The sequence below is a fragment of the Apis mellifera genome, linkage group LG16 (genome assembly GCF_003254395.2).
Source record: "Apis mellifera strain DH4 linkage group LG16, Amel_HAv3.1, whole genome shotgun sequence".
Lineage (NCBI taxonomy): Eukaryota > Metazoa > Arthropoda > Insecta > Hymenoptera > Apidae > Apis > Apis mellifera.
This window is the reverse complement of record NC_037653.1, coordinates 2,713,167-2,734,730: the sequence shown is the minus strand read 5'-3', so window position 1 is coordinate 2,734,730 and position 21,564 is coordinate 2,713,167. Positions and strand designations below refer to the sequence as shown.

At 24.0% G+C, this 21,564-nt stretch overlaps 4 protein-coding genes across 7 annotated transcripts in view; 1 reads left to right on the top strand and 3 right to left on the bottom strand.

The window, feature by feature from the left end:
- LOC408556 (eukaryotic translation initiation factor 5B) overlaps positions 1-8,282 on the bottom strand; it is a 32,514-nt gene extending 24,232 nt beyond the window's left edge. The window contains exons 1-11 of one of the 2 annotated variants that reach the window (XM_006559401.3): positions 8,019-8,282; positions 6,786-7,114; positions 6,489-6,687; positions 6,040-6,375; positions 5,770-5,970; positions 5,240-5,691; positions 4,924-5,141; positions 4,612-4,814; positions 4,266-4,531; positions 4,016-4,097; positions 3,747-3,928 (exon numbers count right to left, since the gene is read on the bottom strand). In XM_006559401.3, the coding sequence (XP_006559464.1) occupies positions 3,747-3,928; positions 4,016-4,097; positions 4,266-4,531; positions 4,612-4,814; positions 4,924-5,141; positions 5,240-5,691; positions 5,770-5,970; positions 6,040-6,375; positions 6,489-6,687; positions 6,786-7,114; positions 8,019-8,052 (2,502 nt within the window). In that variant the 5' untranslated portion in view covers positions 8,053-8,282. Of the gene's footprint in view, positions 1-3,746; positions 3,929-4,015; positions 4,098-4,265; positions 4,532-4,611; positions 4,815-4,923; positions 5,142-5,239; positions 5,692-5,769; positions 5,971-6,039; positions 6,398-6,488; positions 6,688-6,785; positions 7,115-8,018 lie in introns of those variants that run through there. The other variant, XM_016916987.2, reaches the window with a different exon arrangement.
- Positions 8,283-8,670: 388 nt separating this feature from the next.
- Positions 8,671-10,479, top strand: LOC552318 (60S ribosomal protein L27a). Of its 2 annotated transcripts, none has more exons than XM_006559402.3 (6): positions 8,671-8,759; positions 9,201-9,264; positions 9,384-9,481; positions 9,669-9,818; positions 10,020-10,152; positions 10,384-10,479. In XM_006559402.3, the coding sequence occupies exons 1-5, from the start codon at positions 8,757-8,759 to the stop codon at positions 10,146-10,148; spliced, it is 444 nt and encodes a 147-aa protein (XP_006559465.1). In that variant the 5' UTR covers positions 8,671-8,756; the 3' UTR covers positions 10,149-10,152; positions 10,384-10,479. The 2 variants fall into 2 exon arrangements, with proteins under 2 accessions (XP_006559465.1, XP_624696.1); XM_624693.6 differs by having other exon boundaries at positions 8,672-8,759; positions 10,020-10,156; positions 10,384-10,476.
- A 656-nt stretch (positions 10,480-11,135) lies between these two features.
- LOC552334 (splicing factor 3A subunit 2) lies at positions 11,136-12,248 on the bottom strand. The gene is made up of 2 exons (XM_624710.6): positions 11,566-12,248; positions 11,136-11,464 (listed from the first exon to the last, which is right to left on the bottom strand). The coding sequence occupies exons 1-2, from the start codon at positions 12,109-12,111 to the stop codon at positions 11,186-11,188; spliced, it is 825 nt and encodes a 274-aa protein (XP_624713.1). The 5' UTR covers positions 12,112-12,248; the 3' UTR covers positions 11,136-11,185.
- A 1,354-nt stretch (positions 12,249-13,602) lies between these two features.
- LOC100578129 (kinesin-like protein KIN-7I) lies at positions 13,603-21,537 on the bottom strand. 2 transcript variants are annotated; one of them, XM_026445779.1, is made up of 12 exons: positions 21,403-21,537; positions 21,138-21,306; positions 20,362-20,596; positions 20,056-20,287; positions 19,669-19,982; positions 19,483-19,600; positions 19,062-19,371; positions 18,799-18,979; positions 18,595-18,724; positions 14,085-18,527; positions 13,836-14,003; positions 13,603-13,765 (listed from the first exon to the last, which is right to left on the bottom strand). In XM_026445779.1, the coding sequence occupies exons 2-12, from the start codon at positions 21,289-21,291 to the stop codon at positions 13,646-13,648; spliced, it is 6,405 nt and encodes a 2,134-aa protein (XP_026301564.1). In that variant the 5' UTR covers positions 21,292-21,306; positions 21,403-21,537; the 3' UTR covers positions 13,603-13,645. The 2 variants fall into 2 exon arrangements, with proteins under 2 accessions (XP_026301564.1, XP_026301563.1); XM_026445778.1 differs by having other exon boundaries at positions 21,138-21,530.
- Positions 21,538-21,564: the final 27 nt, after the last annotated feature.

The following is a 21,564-nucleotide window of genomic DNA, read 5'->3' as shown; positions in this document are numbered from 1 at the left end:
ATCGTTGCATTAATTTATGTATACATTATTACATGGTTATTCATTGGTAAAAGAAAAATTTGTCTCGAAAGAGATAAGCAGCATCGAATTAATTTTCCACTTTCGTATATTAATTAAGCCGCATTTAAGTAGAAACGAAATTCGATAAATATCTATCGCACGTAGCCGAGTGAAAGAAACGTGGGAACAACTGGTTGCTAATTGACATTGCCTTGCGCTGCATTCTCCACTTTCATTTCACATTTCTCTCTCTCTCTTTCTTTCTTTTCCTTTTTTTTTACTCGTCCCTTAGTTCTTATTGTCATCGATTACCGGTTACCTCAAGATGACCCGTTTAACTTGTCTTATGTTTCTTGTTTTAGAAGTCTATACACAAAAAAAAAAAATACAATTGATGGAACAACCAAATTTCTGTTTCAACTTGCTACCTTTCTATTCTGAACTTTTTTAAATAAATAAAAACTTGATATAAAATTTATACACGCTTTTTTAATATTTTTCAATCTTTTCATAAAAAAAAAAAGTCATCGTTGGCAAAATATATTTTTTTATAATACAAGGAACAATTAAATCGGTATTGATCAGTTAAGATTTAGAGATTTTGTTGTTGCTCCTCGTTTCCTTTTCAGAGGACTAATAATTCCGACTAATAATCTTTGAGCGGCTCCTCTCTTCATGAAAACGTACGTATCGTAGGATGCCGGCACACAGCCGACAGAGCGTGCACTCGCGTGTCCGCGCTCCGCATATCCGCTCCCATGTCCTGGTATAGCTGCTTATATACCGCGGTTAAAAACAATGCGAGGAAACGAGCCATCTTTTCCTGCTATGGAAAAGGAGCGGAGAACTGCACCTCCGTCCGCCCGTCCGCCCGTCCGTCCGTCCGTCCGTCCGTCCGTCCGCTCGTCACAAGTTCCATCGTGCAACGGAACGATCCAAACTACGCGAGAAATCGACGCGTTTCTATCGGAGATGAATCCACGAATCAGATCTTAAAATATTTAATCACATATTTTTTGGTATATTTCTTTAAGGCTCTTAATAATAATCCTTTTGGCTTAAGAAATACTTAATTTTTATAATTTTCTTTTAATAATATAAACTAATAGTAAAATTGTGAGGAATTATTAATTAGAATGTAAAGTAAAAATTTCAAGAATTCTTTTGAAATCTTTTGAATTTCGAAAATATCTATAATATATGTATAAAAATAAATTGCGATTTAAAATTTAAAGTAATGTTTTTCTTATCCGAAAGATTTTTTTCGTTCGGGGAATAAAACATTAATTTCTACGTGGCTATATTACAAATAAGGTAGGTAATTATTAATCGATGCGCGTGGTATTGGCTTATTCCAAGAAGAATAGCGCGTGTCCCGGTTAAACTATTTAATTCGATCCTGCTTGCGCGCGCTTCTAAACAGGACGAGGACAGGAAGATACTGGACAAGAATTTTCAATTCGCCAACGCCAATCGAGCGGATATGCGTATAGGTATAGTTCGAAGTTGAAACGAAATAATTCGCTTTTTAAATATTTCGTTTCGATATATCGCAATATCGATTAAAACATTCGATTCGATTTACAACATAACCTCAAATTCGTTCGTGATGAATATTGTGTTATTCGACTTTCGTTTCGTTTCTTAATTTCGGAATTATTATATATATAATAATATCTAACAGAAATAAAGATCGAATTATTCCTCGTTAAAGATTAATAAACATTTTATAAAAGAACGATACGATACGACACGGTTCGAATGTAAATATTTCGATTTGTTGAACGTGTATCGATTGATTGAAATATATTTCGAAACATCTGGCATGAGGAAAAAAAAAATAAGAAGAAGAAGAAATCAATATTTGAATCAATAGAGGATTCCTTCAACGATATTTATGTCTCATCTCATAGAGACACAAACGTTTTATAAACCAACACACAGAGAGGGCTACGATTCGAATCGTACGTCCGTCCGTTCGTCGATTCGTCCACCCACGGTGCTTTTGCTTCGAGTGTGGGCAGTTTCCTGTACGTTGGTCACGTATTCCTTTTTCCAGCCCACACGCGTTTGTGTCTCTGTATTGAGAGAAGTCTCAGAGAAGAGAAGTCTTCTCAGAGAATCTCTATATATTGTTAGCGAGTGAGGTTAGCCCGTCAACCGTCACGATTTTTCCATCTCTCATTGAGAAAGAGAGAACTTTTGAACGAGAAATACATAACGGATAAAGATATAAGCGGAGAAAAAAGAAAGATAAAGAAAGAAAGAAAGAAAGAAAAAAAAAAGATGAAAAGAAAAGAGAGGAAACTAGGCTACCTCTGGTCACTGCTACGGTCTACTCCCTCTTGCATGCCATATGTAAAAGCATACCCGCATTACCCGTAGAGTGACGAACCGTACTTACGACTGACTGCGTACGTGTGTATATGCGATAAACCTGACGTCACACGGCACGTGATCGTACGATATGGTGGGGGCAGCCCATTCATAATCCGCGGAAGGACAAGCTTAAGGCCGTTTCGGATGTTACCTCGAACTGAACCATCGTAACTATGTACTTACTATGTACTACTTTTTCTTTTTCTTTTTTTTTTAACGTGCAAACATTGAAGCACTGCTATTTGAGCTACCAATCTAAATGCTCGAATAACATCAAACGGGAATTACTAGAGATTAGAATTAGCGTTAAATATTAAATATATTATCGTGCAAAAATTAAAAAATTATTTTTCCACAAGTGCAATTACGTTATATAATTTTCTATTAATTTTATTACTTGTTATTTGATTAAATATTAACATTACAAATATCATTAAAAATTTCACTTAATTTCATCGATAGATTTTTTATGAATAAATTTTTTAAAATTATAAAATTTTTAACTTTAATTTAAATAAATTACTGATTCCAAATTTTTGAATAATAATATATTTAATTAGTGCTTCGAATGAAAAAACTTTTTTTTTTCTATCCCATTATGATAATATTTTTTTTATAAATATTATTTTTTGTTTAATTACAATGGATATTGATTTATATTTTATATTGAAATAGAAGAAACATCTCTATAAATTCAATTTTCTTTTTATAACGTAATTGAAAATTTTAATTAAACTAATTGAAAACTAGTAAACTAAATTAATGATATAATCATTAATTTTAAAATAGAATTTATATGATGAAAAAATCGTGAATCATAAAAGACGCCCTATAGACCAGAAAACCTATAAGGCGTGCTCACGGATGTACAACACAGTAGATAGTACGATGGATCACAACTACAAGCATCATATATGCGACCAATGAGTCGTATCCTGCTAAACTGTTAAGAAGGAAGTAGTTCGTTGTTGCTGTTCTCTCTTTTTCTCTCTCCTTTTCTATCCTATTCCTCCCTCTACACATCTTTTTCTCTCTCATTTTTTGCCGGTTGTACAGTTCGCTTTCTTTTTTACACTTTTAAAATTATTTTGTAATTCTTTCATTAAATATCAAAAATCTAAATGGAAAATTATCAAACGAATACACGAATAGACGCAAGAACGTAATTATATAAATTTATAAAAGAAATTTTTAATGCTTTTTCAAGTTCTTTTCTTTTTTAAATTTCATGCAAAATTTTTATATACGATTTTTAATTTGTTTATATAATATTTCTTATATATTTTTGTTTCATTATTTTATATTCTTAATATTCTTAAATGATCTATAATAAAATAATATTGGATAAATAATAAATAATTACTCACCGGTATCTTGCTGCTTTTGAGAAAGTCCAATAAAGCTTCAAGAGCACCCAATGTTGATGCTTGCACGTAAACGCCACGTTCTGCAAGCCGAATATTACCGAGAGCACTTGACAACTCTTTTGCAATTTCTTCTTTCAAGACTTCCACTTCATCTGATTTTTCAGCCACTTGGAGATTCAATCCTATTTATATCAAATATCAAATCACGTTTTATTTCTTCATATTACAAATATAATAGTACATGTATATCAATGTAATAAATTATTTACCTGCAATAGCTTTCTCTAAATCTTTTGCAGCAATTTTTACTCCTTGTGCGGCTTTTACTTCACGATGTTCAATATACGCATTCTATAATTCATCAAAAAAAGAAAAAAAAAGAATAAAAATAAATAAATAAATAAATAAATAAAATAAAAATAAAAAATTAATATCATAGAATTATTTTTATATTAAAAATAATACAAAAAATAAATTCAATCGACATTATTCATTGCAGAAAAAATTTCGAATATTTACTTTGACTCTCAATTCTTTAAGCGGTTGTGGCATAAGTAACGAACGAATTTGAGTTACTATAGGACCATCGGTACCCGCTACTATCATTGTTTCGCCTTCTTTCAACATTCCATTGACTAGAATACAGTCTATTGTAGTTCCAAGACCAGGTAATGCTTTCACTTCTAAAACCGTTGCTTGAAGCTCTTCACTATACATAAGTCTTTTAGCTAATGGACCTTGACAGGCATCAACTATTAATGATAGCAAATTACCCATACCTTCACCTATATAAAAAAAAAATATTAAATAATATTTTTATGTTAAAATTTTTCATATTATTAAAAAAATTAATATATTGATTTACCCGTAATAGCACTAGTTGGTACAAGAGAAACATAACTTCTAGGATCCGGATTTTCATAAAACAATGCAGCATTCAAACCTTGTTCCGCAAATTGTACAATAACATCCTTGGAACGTTTTTCAAATTCACGTTGTGTATTAATAGCTTGGCTTTTTACGATATCTTGAATATCTTTTCGATTCATAGTTTGCCAATCATACAATCTATAAAAAAATTATATTTATCTTATAAAATTTATTATAAAATATATATTTATAATATATATAGCATTTAATTTATATATTCTTATAGAATTGATTTTATATATTATACCTATCAATCTTGTTTAAAGCTACAATGAAAGGACATTTCTTCGTCTTCAGTAAATTAATACTTTCGATGGTTTGTGGCTCTAAACCATGCATAATATCAACGACTAATATCGCTATATCACACAAAGAAGATCCTCGATTTCTTAAATTACTAAAAGATTCGTGTCCTGGAGTATCTATTATCAAAAGTCCAGGTATTCTGAATTTCTTTTCGTCGAACTAAACAAAAATTATTACTTTTTATCAATCTTTCATTTATTATTTTTTATCTTTTATCCTAAATATAATATATAAAATAATTTTAAAAGATAACGTACTCCTTTCACGTGTTTCGTTGACTCTCGAATAGCATCGATAGGTACATTTGTGGCGCCAATTTGTTGAGTTATACCACCTGCTTCACCATCTTGTACATTCGTTCTTCTTAATTTATCAAGAATTTTTGTTTTTCCAGTATCTACATGACCTAGAACACATACTACGGCAGCTCTAAGATTATCTAACGATCTTTTTTTTTCTGCTTCTATTCTTCGAACTTGTATTCGTTCCCTAACTCGTTCTTTTTTCCTTGCTGCATCTGATACTTTATCCTCTAATCCACTATCATCTTCACTTTCCTCAGTTTCTGATTCACTTCCACTCTCACTTTCTGATTCGCTTTCTGAAGATTCTTTTCTGGTTTCTTCAATTTGAGATTGCTTTTCTTTTTCAAATGAAAGAATTGTTTGTTGAATTTTTTCAGGAGTTTTTGACACATCATCTAATTTATCTATAAAATTATCTTTCATTAAAAATACATTTCATTTTATATATATTTGGAAATATATTTATAATTATATATTAATACCTTCATCTTGTTCATCTTCACTAGTTTCAGCATCCCATGAATCTTTAACGTCATCTTCCTTTTCTTCAGATTCTTTTGATTGTTGATCTATTATTTCTACTTCAACTGTATCTGCTTCTGGTACATTTTCTTCTATCTTTTCATCATCTTTTTCATCGACACTCACTTGTTGTTTTATTTTGTTTGGTCTTATACGAGTTCCTGAAAGGATGTACATATATTTAAATTTCTTGTTATATTATTTTTTACAAAAAAGAATATCATAATTACCTGGTCTAGTTTTCTTTTCTCCTGCACCTGGTAAATCTACTAGGCCTTGAGCTTTAAGTGCATTGATCATAGCCTGTGCTCTAGCTCTATCTTGTTTTTGTTTTGTTGTTAAAAGTTTCCCTTCTGCCTTTAATCTTTCTTTTCTCTGCTTTTCTTTAAGCTTTTTTCTTTCTTTCCTTTCCTGTTCAAGTCTCAATTGTTCTAATCGAGCTTGTTCCCGCAATTCTTCTTGTCGTAATCTTTCTTCCTCTTCTCGTTTCAATCTTTCTTCTTCTTCTTTTAATTTCTTTAAAGCTTCTTGCATTGCAGCTATAGTCTTCTTTCCAGGACCTTTGCCTATTGCACATATCTAATTATACTAAATGTAGACACAAATTAATGTTATATCCTAACAAATATAATTTGTATTAATTTGCTACTTTAAAAAGGACTATGAAATTATTTGTTACCTTTTTCTTTTGTTTCTTCTTTTCCACCTTTCTTTTTTTTCTTTTTGCTCTCATCATTTTCACTAGGTACAGAAACATCTACTTCACTAATATCCTTCAATTCTGTTGTTTTTGTTTCTGGTACCTTTATTTCTAATTCTTTCTTCATTTCTTTTTCTCCAAGTTTTTCTTCTTTATTTTCTCCCTTCTTATTCATCTCCTATCAAGGAAATATAATTTAAATATAACAATATAATAAAATAATATAATATTAAATATAAATGTACAATAAGCACAATAATAATTTAAATTACATACTGCTTTCTTCTGGGCAAGTTTTTTTTGTTTCTCTCTTTCTTTCTTTTCTTTCTTCTTTTGCGCTGCAGTTTTTACAGTACCAACTTCCATCTCATCATCAATATCATTTTCTTCAAGAAGTATACCAGTTTTCAACTCTTCTTTAATATCAATAATTTCACTTTTTTCTTTTTTCTTATCTTTTTTTCCTTTCTTTTTTTTATCCTCATCTTCAGGTTTCTGTTCAATTGGTTCATCTTTGACTTCTTTTTTATTGCCAGAATATTCCAATTCCAATTCGGCCAAAACTTTTTCGATATCTTCATCGCTATCATTACGCTTTCTTCTGGCTATTTAAAATATAAAATATAGAAATATATTTTAATTTCATTACAATTTCAAATTATAACTTAATATAATATAATTCCTTCTTGTATAAAAATGGTCTTTATTATTCTTTATAAAATATAATTCTAAATATATTACAAAAGTTAATAAATTGATTAAATTATTATATATATATATATTTTTATATGATATATAATGATACATAATATGATGCATGATAATATAATTAAATAAAATTAAATTAAATAATTAAATTAAAAATATTAAAATAAACTTTTATTATATAATTTAAATAATTGTAATAATTGTTTATTATATAATTATATAATTGTAATGAAAAGATAAAAAATGTATAACAATAATACTGATAAAAAAAGTATATGACATTTTATGATAGACACTTGTAGCTTTCACTATCTAATTTATAATTAAACAACTTTCACCTTATATAGTTATTAATTATTACATTTTCTAAACGTTTTTATAACATAATATAATCATATCATTTATAATGAATTTATATTCTACAAGAATAAAATATCATAAAATTTAATATTAATTTTAAATTATGAAATATGTATCATAATGCTTTAAAATTATAATCATTTTTATAAATCACTTCATAAAAATTTAGAAGTTTTTATGAGTATAGAAAAAGGCAAACAAAATAAACTTTAATTTATCAAATTATAAATATTATAAAAAGACTAAAAATATATTATTATCCTTTCCGTATGTAACTTAAGAACAGTTAAATAGAGGTTAAGAGAAAGCAGACGACATTTATCATAAGAAAAAAATGTTTAAAGTTTAATTAAAAAATAAGCTTATATACATATTTGAAATATTACTATTTTATTCTTATTTCATGATACATATTTATAAATTTTATAACTATTTTTTTACCTTTCTTGCCTTTCTTCGGTTGAGATTCCTGCATCTTGATCTACTTTTAAGATTTTCTCTATGTATGTTCAGTTTTTTAATAGTTTTTTTATCGTTTTAATAATAAAATTTTTTTGGAATAGTTCAAATTTCACTTTTAAATATACGTAATTTCGAGATAATTACAACAAATAAATCTTAGGAAATCTACAAACCCTTATATATCTTTTAATCCGGTCTGCACAACTAATATGTGCACAACTAAACCATGTATCATTACTTTCTTGTAAGATGCACATTGCACAAAGATTAAAGTCAATTTCATATAACTAATAATTTACGAAAATAATTATTAATAAGTAAATATTCACTTTGTATTGTATTTTTTAATTTTTATTTATTAAAATATGTAATTTTTGAAAACGTATTATTAATATAAATATAAAATAACATGAAAAATAAAATAAAACGTAGTTTACATGAGATTTTCAATAGCCAATCACATTGTTTTATTATTTTTTACATTTATCTATTATTTATGTTTTAAAATTAATTATTTATTGTATTTATAATTAACAATTTAATCTAATAAAACTTAAATTTTATGTTTTACATATAAATTATATTAATAATAATGTTTTTGTTATTTTTTGTAATAGTTATTTTATGCTCAAATGCTAGTTAAATATACACACGCCATCTGTGCAATATCTAATAATTTTGATAAAGAGCGGTTTCGTTCTTCACATCGCGACTAAAATGGTAAGTTAGTTATAAATGTAATCTGGAGTACTTGAAAACATCTTTATATAAATAAAATATTAAAAATTATAGTTTTATTAAAAATTTATTAAATATACTTTTATGATTATTATTTTTTTAAAATAATTATTAAGTTGTAATCATAAATATTGTTAATATGATAGATTCATGTTAACACTCGAACATAACCTTCATGATAAAACAAAATCTTTTAGAATCCAATCAATAATTTTATAGCATGATTTTAATATTTTTTTTTTAAATAATCCATTAAATAATCATAAATATTCTAATATATGTGTTATATTAATATTTGGACATAATTTTTATAATAAAATAAATTTTTATAATAAATAAAATAAATAAAATAAATAATAATTAAAATCTTTAGTAAAATCAAATAAATAATTTTATAATATGATTTTTTTTTTTTATTTATAGTCTACACATAAAAAAAAGACCAGGAAACTTCGTGGTCATGTAAGCCATGGTCACGGACGTATAGGTATGATGTTACAATATTCATTATAAAATTAAAAATTTATTTTAATAAAAATAAATTAAAAATTATATAACATTATATAATAAAATTAAATAATAAAACAATATTTTATTATATTCAAGGTAAACATAGAAAACATCCTGGTGGACGGGGTAATGCCGGTGGTTTACACCATCATCGTATCAACTTTGACAAATACCATCCTGGTTATTTTGGAAAGGTAAATATTTTTTTGTGTTTTTATTATAATTAAATTATTTCAAATATTAAATGATGATATTGAACTTTATTTTTCACTGGCGAACTGAAATACTTTGATTGTACTTAATATTCTGATGTGTTGCATCAATATCGAATTAACTTCTAATTAAAATGATTATTAGTAAATTTTTAATTTATTTTTATAGCTTGGTATGAGGAATTATCATTTAAGACGCAATACAAAATGGTGTCCTACTTTAAATTTGGATAAATTGTGGACATTAGTTTCTGAACAAACTAGGCTTAAATATAAAGATTCAGAAAATAAAGTTCCAGTAATTGATCTTGTTAAAGCGGTAAGTTTAAAATAATAATTATTTCATTTATTTCATATATATATATATATATATATGAAATAATATATATGAAATAATATATATATATATATATATATATATATATACACACACATATATTTATGAAATAAAAATTATATTATATCTTAAAATTACTTAATATATTGCATTTACATTTTTATCATAAATTTAATTTTGTAGGGATATTACAAACTTTTAGGAAAAGGTCGACTTCCTAAGCAACCAGTTATTGTTAAAGCCAAATTTTTCAGTAAACTTGCAGAAGATAAAATTAAAGCTGTTGGTGGAGTTTGTGTTCTTTCTGCTTAAATATGCAAGTAAATTATATCATAATGAAACTTTTATAATATTTATTTATATATTTCTATAATTTTATAAATTATAATTAAAATATTTAATGATGATAATATGAACGGGCGGTCGAAAAAGTGCGTACAACACTTAATACTATGTTGATTGTTCTGTTTAACTGATAATGAAACTAATCTAATTTAGTGATATTAAAGATTTTTTTTTAAATTAATAAAGATTTTTTTATTTTTAGGAGCTGAAATCTTGATTGTCTTAATTGGTGTGGTCACTGTGTATTCCAATAAATTTATATTCTTAATAAAATTTAATAACAAAAAAAGAAAGATCTTATAACATTTTTTAATTTTTTTTATATTAAATATAATTTTTACAAAATTCTTGTATTTAAAATAGATATTTACAGTTTGATTAATAGTAATAATGGCGATAAATATGATAGTAATGATTTGATGCAAATGAATAAATTTTATTGCATTTCTTAAAATTGTTTTCACAAGTGGCTATTATTTGGAATTAAGCCCTGTTAATTATAAAAATAATATCCAACTTTTAATCAATTAGTTTTGCAATTTCAATTTTAATAATTCGTTTGCTTTTAAATTTTGTCGAATTCAATTTTTTTCTGAATTAATTAAAATATATTTAAATATATTTAAGTATTTACTAGCAAAAATATCGAATTATACGATTCCAATATCTTTTCTTTATTAATTATATATCATTTATGAAAATATAATATTTTTTTTAGATATATATATATATATATGATTATATTTTATTAAGAAGGAATTATATACGAATATGTATGTAATATTTCTTATTCTCATTTTCAATTGAAGATGAAAAAAATTATTAATCTATATCGAATTAGTAAATTAGCAAGAAAATAATGAGTTAGATACAATAAACTATTGCAATGTTTTTATATAGTTTTTATATAGTTTTTTTATATACAAAAAAAATATATTTATTTAAAAAAAGAAATTTAATATTCATTAATATTTTTTTATTTTATTTTATTATTAATCAAAAGATTATGCTATATGAGGAGGTGGTGGAGGTATTTGCATGCCTGTTGCTAAAAGAGCTGGTGGTGGTGGTACTGGATTAAACATAGGTGGTCTTGGTGGTGGTGGAACTGGTACCATAGGTGGTCCTAATCCAGGCCTTATTAAAGGAACAGGAGGAGGTGGTACTTTGCCAACTGAAGGTTTTTCATTTTTAAATGCAAATTGTAAAAAAAATTGTTTTGTATCTTTGTTCCAATGTGTCCAAAACTTGCCTTCTGCCTTTTCAACTTCTCTACTAGGAACCTGATAAATATTATTATATTTTTATAATAACATAAAAGATATAAAACAATGAATAAAATAATTTTCTATTAGTTTATATTTATATTATAAAATAAACTTACTTTGAAAGCTATAGTTTCATAAGGCTCAGCAGCAAATAATAAGTATTGCCATTTACGATCTGGTGGTTCAACTCTTTGTTCATATGCTGACATAAATCTATGTCTTGGAATAACATTATCTGCAACTTCTGGATAATCGACTTGAAACAATAAACTTTGTTGTCCTGATTCTGGATCTCGTTGTTTAGTTACTCTGTAACCAGGTCTTCCAATTTTTACAAATTTTTTTGGTTCTACACGAGGTTTTTCAGGTGCAAGTGTTTGAGGTGCTTCCTTTGCTTCTTTAGCAGCTCTTCTAGCTAAATTTGCTTGATGCTTTTTACCCTGTGTATGAGCTAAATAACTACCTTCATTATTGTGAAGAGTTAAACATAATTTACATTCATATGATCCTAAATGATTTTTCATAAAATATGGATCTTTATTAAGATCAATAGTTTCCAATGCAAGTTGTCGTAAACGTTCTCTTCTATCTCGGTTACTTTCTGACCAAGATGCAACACCTCCACCACCAGTTTTACCTCCTGGACGATTTTGAAAATCCATTTTCGATTTTTTTTTATGTTACTTTATTTATTTATGTTTAACATATATAAATAATCACGATTATAAACAGCACAGAATCTTAACTGAATAGTTTACTAGATAGTACTACATTAACCTTTATTTATAATATATCAAGGCTGTTGGAACGTCAGGATAGGCAATATAAAGAATCTAGTAATTAAATTACTAGAAAAAAATGGTTTTTCTTATTTTTTCATTTTTATTTCAAATAAAAATTTTTAATATTTAATATTTTTTATTTATATTTTAATTAAGCAATTTACAGAACTTTACTAATTTTTAATGATTTTTTTGATTTTATTATATATTGATAATTCTAATGGAATTATTTTGTTATAATAAATATTATATAATTTAAATATAAATATAGAATATAATAATTAATTAACAGCATGTTTCATACATATATTAATATTTATATAATAAGCATATTTTACGGAATCACAGATTGTATTTTATTATAATGTTGGTAGAGAAATGTAATATATATATATATATAACTATTTTTATATCGTCATAATATACATAAAAATTAATTTTGCTCTTATTTACATCATATTTATGAAAATACAAAAATATAATACCTGAGAAATATAAATATATTGATATTGTTATTTACACTATTTCAGTGAAAAGGAATGAACATAATACTTCAATAGTATTATGTATAATAGTCTTCTAATGTTTAATAATATTGTAGACTGTAATTTCTGGAAGACTTTTTTTAACTATTGCATATATTTCTTTTAGAATTTGATAATCTTGTAAACTTTCATTAATATATTAGCTGGAACATTTTCTTTCATTTCATTCTGTAGAAAACATTAAATATATACGTCATTTCAACTTTAAAGATTTCAACTTTTTAAGAAATAAAAGAAAAGAAAAATAGGCTATGAAAATTAAACGTATAAATAAACAATATACATCTGAAAATAAAGTTAAATTTCAACATATAGAACAATATATAGAAATATTTTATGAATAATATATAAATATTTCATCTTAAAATATGAAATTATTTTTTTCATGTTTAAGTAAATATTCTAAGTTAAATAATATTTTAATTTTAACTTTAAAAAAATAGATATTCATTACTTTTTTATCATTTTTCAAACATCACTTCATTGCATATAAAAATAAATAAATTGTAGAAATTATATCTGCTTAAGCACTATCAAAAAGAAATTAAATCTTGATAGTTCAGTTTTAAGCAAAGCATATTTGAAGAAATGTTTCATGTTTTTTCTCAAATCAAATTGTTTGTTGAATTATATAACAGAAATATGTCAATTAGATTCTTCTTTCAAAAATTCAATATATATTGAATATGATGCAGCCTATGCTTCTTTCAATTCTCTTATTTTATTTTCTAAATTTTTTATTTGTTGGCATTGTGCATAGCATACACCTTTTATTAATTTACATTAATATTTTTCTTTTTCTAGTTTTCTTATTTTTATATGATTCTGCAAAGATGTTATTATATATAAAATTATTTTTATATAAAAGCCTATGCTCCTTCCAATTCTCTTACTTTATCTTCTAAATTTTTTATTTGTCTGCATCGTGCACGGCATATATCTTTTATTAATTCTTTTTCTTTTTCTAATTTTCTTATTTTTATATGATTCTGTAAGGATGTAAAATGATTTTTATGTAAAATTACTATATCATTATTTTATACTTACTATCTTACTTACTTCAATTATTTCGTTATTCATAGTAAAAAGTTGCGGCGCATTAAATATTGTTTGACATGCTTGATCTCTTTTATTAATGCGCCATCGTCTACATATGTCACATTCCCATGTATTAATATCATACAAAGTTCTTTGAAGTTTTCTTACTTCAGAATTAAGTTCAGTATTCTATAAAAATATTTTATTATTAATTTTAATTAATTTGTTCAATTGTATTTTCTAAGATTAGAAAAATAATATTATACATACCTTTTTACGAAACATAAGTAAAAGTTCTTCTAATTCTTTACATTTTTGTTGATAAGGAAAATTTTCACTCTGAATTTGAATTTCTAATGCTGCAATTTGTCCATTTTTTGATACTAATTGTAATTCTAATTCTTGAATTTTTTTTCTTAATATTTGACATATTTCTTCATTTTCAGTAGAATCAATATCAATTATTACATTTTCTAATTGTCTTCTTTGATTAAATATCTCATTTCTGCTACGTCTTCTTCTATTATTTTCAAAAGCAGGACTAGTAGATCTTGAACTGTTATTACTGTTAGTTTTTATTTCCAGTTCATTTTGATAATCATTATATTTCATTTGTAATTCCAAATTTTTTTTTAAAGTATAAAGAGTTTTTTCATTGTATAATTTTGTATCTTCTATCTGTTTCATATTAGTTTCTATTTTTATTTTAAATGTCTCAAGTTGATGTGTGAGATTTTTATTTTCTTCTTCTAAAATTTTTAATTTTTTCTCTAATTCATTAACTAATTTAGTTTTAGTTTGCTGGATGCATACTTCATCTTTCAAATTTGATATTTCTATATTGCATTTACATAAAATGGTACTATATTCTATTAATTGATTATCAAATTGTTTCTTTTTAATAACAAAGTCTTTTATTTGATTCATATATTCATTAATTTCTTTTTCTTTTTGCATTAATAATAATTTTTTATCTTCTAGTTCTAATGCAATTTTATTTTTTTCTTGAAGAAGTACATCATATTTACTATCTTCTTGAGATAAATATAAAGTAGTTTGTTTAAATTTACATAATGATAAAGATTTTTTTATTTCTACATTTTCTTGAGACAGCAATTCATATTGATTTTTTAAATTAACTAATTCTTTAAAAGTTTTGTTTTTGCTTTCTTGTAATTCAATTATTCGATTACTTGCTCCTTCCAAATTATTTTGTAATCTTTTATTCATATCTTTTAATTCTTCCATCTCTGTTTCAGCTTTTATTTTACTTGTACTATTTCTAATTTTTCTTTCTAATTTTACATTTACTTGTTGTAATTCTTCATACTTTTCTTTCAAATTATCTAATTCATCTATTAAATTAATATTTTTGCTATTCAATTCATTTAATTGCTTATTTAATCCAATATTTTTTATTTCTTCCGAATTTAATTTATCTTCAATTATTTCAATTTTTTTTCTTTTTTCCATTTCCAATTTTTCTATTTCTTCTTTATATCGTTCTATATTTTCTTTTCTTTCTTTACTTTGCTTTTGTAGCATTTCATAATCTGGTATCATATTTTCAAGTTTAGCTTTATATTCAGATAATAAATCACATTTATTTTTTAAAAGTGTTGTAATATTCTCAATTTGGAATGTTTTTCGTTCTACTTCATGAGTTAGTTCATTATAAGCTTCTGTGAGTTGTTCAAAATCAAGAGACATTTTTTGAATAGATTGATTATTTATTTTGAGTTCAGAGGAATTTATTTCTATAATATTTTTTAATTGTTTCTCATTAGCTTCAAGTCCTTCAATATTATTTTTCAATTCTATATTTTTTGTTTTATAAATTTCTATAGAAGAAATTAATTCTTCTATTTTTTTTTTATATTGCTCTTCTTCAAATTTTATTTTAGACTGAAGTTCAATTTCTTTATGTTTAAAAGCTTCTTGCACTTCCTTTTCTCGTTTTTGTGCAATGATATCTGCTTCTCCTTTTTGTTGGATATCTACTTTGCATCGTTTGTCAAATTCGCTTTGCAAATTATTAAAATCAATTTCTATTATTTCTATTTTTTCTTTAAGTATTTCTTTTTCATAATTATTTTCTTTTAAAAGATATTCTAATTGATAAATTTTATCTTGTTGTTCTGTACATAAACGCTCCGTTTTTGTTAAATCAGTATGCAATTTTTCATTTTCACTTTCTAATTCTTTAGACCATAATATTACACGCTTCTCAGCATCTGCACTTTGTTGTCTTTTGTCATCTAATTCTTGTTTTTCTTTTTCAAATAATTCTCTCATTTCTTTAATTACTTCTTCTTCTTTTAACATAAGTGTTTGCAAAAAAATGATGAAAATTTCATTTGCAGTTTTATTTGAAAAGTTCAAAGAATGTATTTTACATTTAAGTGATGTTAATTCTCTAATCATACATTCTTTGACAGTATCTAACTCTTTTTGTAATCTCTTATTTGTATTAATTTCAGATTCTTTAATTATTGAATTATCTTTGGAATTGGTTAATTGTACTTCAAGTACTTTAAGTTTTTCTTTATATGTTTCTTTCTCATTTTCATTTTCTTGTAAAAAATTTTCCAATTTGAAAATTTTTTTCTCAAATTCTTTATGTAGATTTTCTTCTTTTTCTAGATCTGCCTTAAGTTTTTCTATATTTGATTCTAATTCCTTAACCCATAATGTTGCACGTTTTTCTATTTCTATATTATTTTGTTTTTCTTGTTCTAATCTATCATATTGTTGTTTTAATAATTTTAATTCTTCTTTATATTTATATTCAATTTTTTCAATTGAAGTAATTAATTCATTTTTTTGATTACTTATTGAATCTAATTCCTTTTTTAATGATGATATTAATTCATTTAATTCATTGATTGTTATATTTAATTTAGTAATAAGAATATCTTTATTTCTTTGATCCATTTTGAGATCTTCTAATTCTACTTCTAATGTTAATTTTTCAGTTTGCATTAATTTCTCCTTCATAAAAAATTGTTCAATTTCTTTATTCGTATTTGATAATTCAGTTTCAAAAATTTGAGCTTTTTCTGTAACTGTAATTATTGATATTTCTTTATCTGATATTTCTTGTTGTAATTTTTCATTAATGTTTTTTAATACATTGATTTTTTCTAAAAAGCTTTCTCTTTCTGTTCTAAATTCTTTTTTCAATTCACCTATATCCTCTTTCACTTGATCAACATGATTTTGTAATTCATCAAGTTTTCTTTTATTTTTGAATACACATTTTTTCAATTTACAACCATCGTCTATATTTTTTGAATCACCTATATCATGAAGTTTTTCAAGTTCGTCGCACTTTTCCTCATATAAAACCCATAATTCATCATGGTTATCTTTTAAAACCTGTAATTCATTATTTAAATACTGAATTTCTTCCTCTACAGAACTTACATTCATTCCACCTATATTTGTATTTAAAGATATATCAGTTAAAGTTAAATTTAAATCTTGATTAGCTTTACGTTTTAGTGCATCAGCTTCTGCACATTTACGATCAAATTTTTTTTGTAAATTTTCCAATTTACAATTTAAAATTTTTTCTTTAATTTTATGAGTTGTACGATTCTCATTTACAGTTTTTAAATATATGCATTGACTGCAAGATGATAATTTTAAATCACTTAATTTTTTATTTAAATGAGATAAATGCATATTCTCGTTTTGTAACTTTATAACTTTATTTTTTAATAATTCGTTATCTTCTTCTTGCAATGTTTTCTTTACAATTTGATTTTTCTCTTTTGAATTATCAAGTTCTATACATAAATGCATATTACTATTTATTTTTTCATTACTTGAATAATCCAGATCGTTTATTGTTTTCAATAAATTATTAGAAAACTTAGTATTTTCATCAGTTAACATTGTTATTTTTATTTTTAATTCTGCAATTTCAGCTTTTAAAATATTGTTTTCCAATCTTAATTGATCTATGTCACTTTCATCAGAATTTGCATTTTTCATCAAATAAATTTTAGTTTCCAAAATATTGCATTGTTCTTTTAATGTTTCATTTTCCTCAATTTTATTTATTAAGTCAGTAGAAAATTCATTATTTTCCATTATTAAACATTTATTCTTTTCTATAAGTAATGCAACTTCATCCTTATAAATGCAATCATGATCATATAATAATGATTTACTTTCTTTAACATTTTCAAGTTCTTTATTTCTTTCATCAATAATAGTTGATAATTCAATATTTTCTATTTTTAGAGTATCAATTTTATTCTGATATTTAATAATCAATTGTTCATTGTCTTCTTCTTCTATTTTTGAACGAAAATTTTTTAATTGATTATTCAACATTTCTATATCAGTTTCTAAATTAATCTTTTCATCTGTAATTTTCGAAATACGTCCATAAAGTTCATCAATTGTTCTTTGAAAATTTAATTCAGTTTGTTCTGAACGTTCTTTTTCAGCAGATAATTTATTTAACATTTCCATATTTTCATTTGTTAACAAATAAATAGTTTTTTGTAATTCTTTTATATCCAATTTAAGGCTTTGAAAATCGTTCTTTATTTCATCTGTTTTTTGAACTTTTAATTTCGAATCTTCTGATAATTTATTTTTTTCTTTTTGTAATTCTATTATTAAATTTGGAGAACATTCAATAATTTCATCATTTTTAAAATCAGTCGTAATAATCTGTTTTTTTACTTGTTGTACATTCTTAAAAAATAGGATAAATGTATCAAGAAAAATACTAGATATATAAATGTAAATCAATTATACTTACATGTTTACAATCTTCACACATCAATTGTTTTTCTAAAGTTGTAAATTCTCGAAGTTCATTAAGATCTGTTGTCAAATCTAGAATATATTTTCGTAAAACACTTTTTGGTGTAGAAGGAGATACTTCATTGCTATTGTAAACAAGAGAAAAGTATTAAGCTACAATAACTAATATAAATATTATTTATTAGCAAATGATATATACCTAGAGGTTTGTATAGAAGAATCTTGTTTTTCTGGTTTTAGAAAAAAATCATCAGTTTTAGATTTTATATTAGATTCATTACTTATATATTCATTTTCAATACTATCAGTTTCTTTGATTTCATAATCTGCTTCACGATCAAGTAATTCTAATTCAAAATCTGTAAAAGCTGTATGAAATGCTAAAAATATAAAAACAAAAAATATAAATTTTTAAATAAGAAAAAATAATATGAAAGATAAATTGTAATATAATAAATTTACTTTGATCTACAATATCAATTGACTGCACGTTTTTTTTATATGTTTTTTCAGGTGATATCTCATTTATTGTTGGTAAGCAATTTTGAATATGTAATATAGGTAAATATTGTTTAATCATTCCAGAATTACACCAAATTTGTCTTTTTCTAGATTTATATTTAATTGGTTTTTCATAACTTTTTGTGCATCCAGAAATAATTTGATTCTTTAATAATTTTATACGTTCTTCTAACAAATAATCAATCTGATATCTTTGTTGCAGTTTATTATATTCTATTTCTTCTATAGATGAATTTTCATTTCTTATTTGCTAATGAAATAATTTCAATATAATACATAATTTAATAGAGAAATTTTAATATAATAATTATATATTATAATATATAATAATATCATAAAAATATGTTAATTTTATACAAACCTCTAATTCTGCTTGAAGTTTTTTTAATTGTTTTGTATAACGTATTAGAAGTGATGCATTAGATGTAATTTCATTTTTTTGTGGCTTAGTTTTGATATTTTTTGCTTGAGTTGCAAACCTAAATATTAAGAAAATATATTCTAATATATAAAACTTTGAATAATACTGTAAAAATAGCATACTAACGATAGAGTGCAATATGTTTCCTCTAAAGCAACAGGTATTATTGTACATATCATAGCTATTAAAGCATTGCCACTTAATGATGATTGAAGTAATTCTGTTAATTTACTATGATAATCAATATGTTTCTGGAAATTTTTTGACTTATTTATCTGTGTAATTATTGATTCTAGGGTAAAAAGAGATATATCTCTTTGACATTCTTCAACACCAGTTGTACAACAACTTTTCTCAAAACCAGCAAGATCAATTAAACTTAATTGTGATACTTGTATAATATTTTTTGGATCATCATCAATTTCTTGACTTTCAATTATCTAAAAAGATGAAAATTTATTGTATTGAAAAATCTAAAAAAATATTGTAATAATATATTCTATATAATCTTACAATTTTAAATATGCTATGACTATATATATGTTTATTCCTATTCTTTTCTTGAATTTTTTTATTTTTAATTCCTTCTTTCATTATAGATAACATGTAATCTGCAGAATTTATAATTTCTTCTTTACATTTAATAATTATTTGTCCATTTTCATCTTTATATAATTTTAAATCAACTTGATTTTTATTTAATAAATCATTTATCTTTTCATTACAAATTTCTAAATAAGATACTCTAAAAAGAATACAATACACAATCTATTATAACTTTTTAAAATGATTTCAAATATATATAATCTTGATACAAACCTTAATATAAATACACGATTAATGATATTTGAAATAGCATTAAATATATATTCAATACTAAGTGGTATTATCCCTGGATCTTCTGAAGTACCTATCATTGTATATGTTTTACCAGAATTGATCTGACCATAACAAAATATTGTTCCATTAAAACCATTTATAACATCATCAACAATTGGTTTTATAATATTATCAAATACATTATAATTTTTTGTATTCATATCAAAATTATAATCTGTAAATAAATATAATATAAAATATAATATATAAAATATATATAGATATTCAAAATTGAAAATTTTCTTTTATTATTTATTATTTATTACTTATAGCTTTTTAAATAAATTAAATAAATGTAATTAATTTATTCATATAATTTAAAATTGTTAATATTTAATCATTAAATTACTAAATAAATTATTTTTAAATTTTGAATAAATTTGAATAAAATCAAAGGTTATTAATAGTACAATGCATTTTATATATTTATTATTCTGTTTTCTATTTAAATACAAATAAATAATGACAATTATACAGTATAAATATTTAATAACATAATATATTGTATAAGTATATATGTAATGAATAATTATTTAACAATTATAAAGTCTTTGTATTTTGACTAATTCTTATTCATAAATTAATAATATGTTACTTAATTTAAAAAAATAAGTAGGTTATATTTATTATATATATTATAATTTCATTATAAATATTTTACTTTTCTATTTGAATTTAAAAATAAAAATTGAGACAACATTAGACCTAACACGTACCAAAATGAAATTCATTATCCTCCAATTTTTTAGTCTCTTGATTTAATGAAACAATTGAATTTTCTTTTACAATCCATTGTATTGATAAATTTTCATCTTGTTCCTGTTCAATCAACGGTCTCAATTTTATTGCCACTTTAACATCGCTTGACATTTTTTCTTAATATTCCTATAACATTAATATATTCAACGAAGTAGCATACAAATTTTGATATATGACCACTTCGTTCTTAATTTTTCTAATCTTTTCGGCTTTATTACATACCGCTTCACAGATTGCAACTGCCATTTGAAATGACGACAGCTTCAATACATATTTAAATTTAAATTTTCAAAAGTCCGATTGGTTCATATAGGCATGCAGTGCAATGTACGCAAGAACGTGATAAGACTAAGAATATTTAAATTTTATATGACAAGAATATAC

What these genes read in the sequence shown, in the direction of transcription:
- LOC552318 (XM_006559402.3), top strand. An exon ending in CCATGGTCACGGACGTATAG is followed by an intron (nt 9,265 to 9,383) that starts GTATGATGTTAC and finishes ATTATATTCAAG; the next exon opens with GTAAACATAGAAAACATCCT. An exon ending in ATCCTGGTTATTTTGGAAAG is followed by an intron (nt 9,482 to 9,668) that starts GTAAATATTTTT and finishes TTATTTTTATAG; the next exon opens with CTTGGTATGAGGAATTATCA.
- LOC552334 (XM_624710.6), bottom strand. Translation starts at nt 12,111, where the DNA reads ATGGATTTTCAAAATCGTCCAGGAGGTAAAACTGGTGGTGGAGGTGTT. An exon ending in ATGAAACTATAGCTTTCAAA is followed by an intron (nt 11,465 to 11,565) that starts GTAAGTTTATTT and finishes AATATTTATCAG; the next exon opens with GTTCCTAGTAGAGAAGTTGA.
- LOC100578129 (XM_026445779.1), bottom strand. Translation starts at nt 21,291, where the DNA reads ATGTCAAGCGATGTTAAAGTGGCAATAAAATTGAGACCGTTGATTGAA. An exon ending in AATCGTGTATTTATATTAAG is followed by an intron (nt 20,288 to 20,361) that starts GTTTGTATCAAG and finishes TATTCTTTTTAG; the next exon opens with AGTATCTTATTTAGAAATTT. An exon ending in AATTGATATTGTAGATCAAA is followed by an intron (nt 18,980 to 19,061) that starts GTAAATTTATTA and finishes TTATATTTTTAG; the next exon opens with CATTTCATACAGCTTTTACA.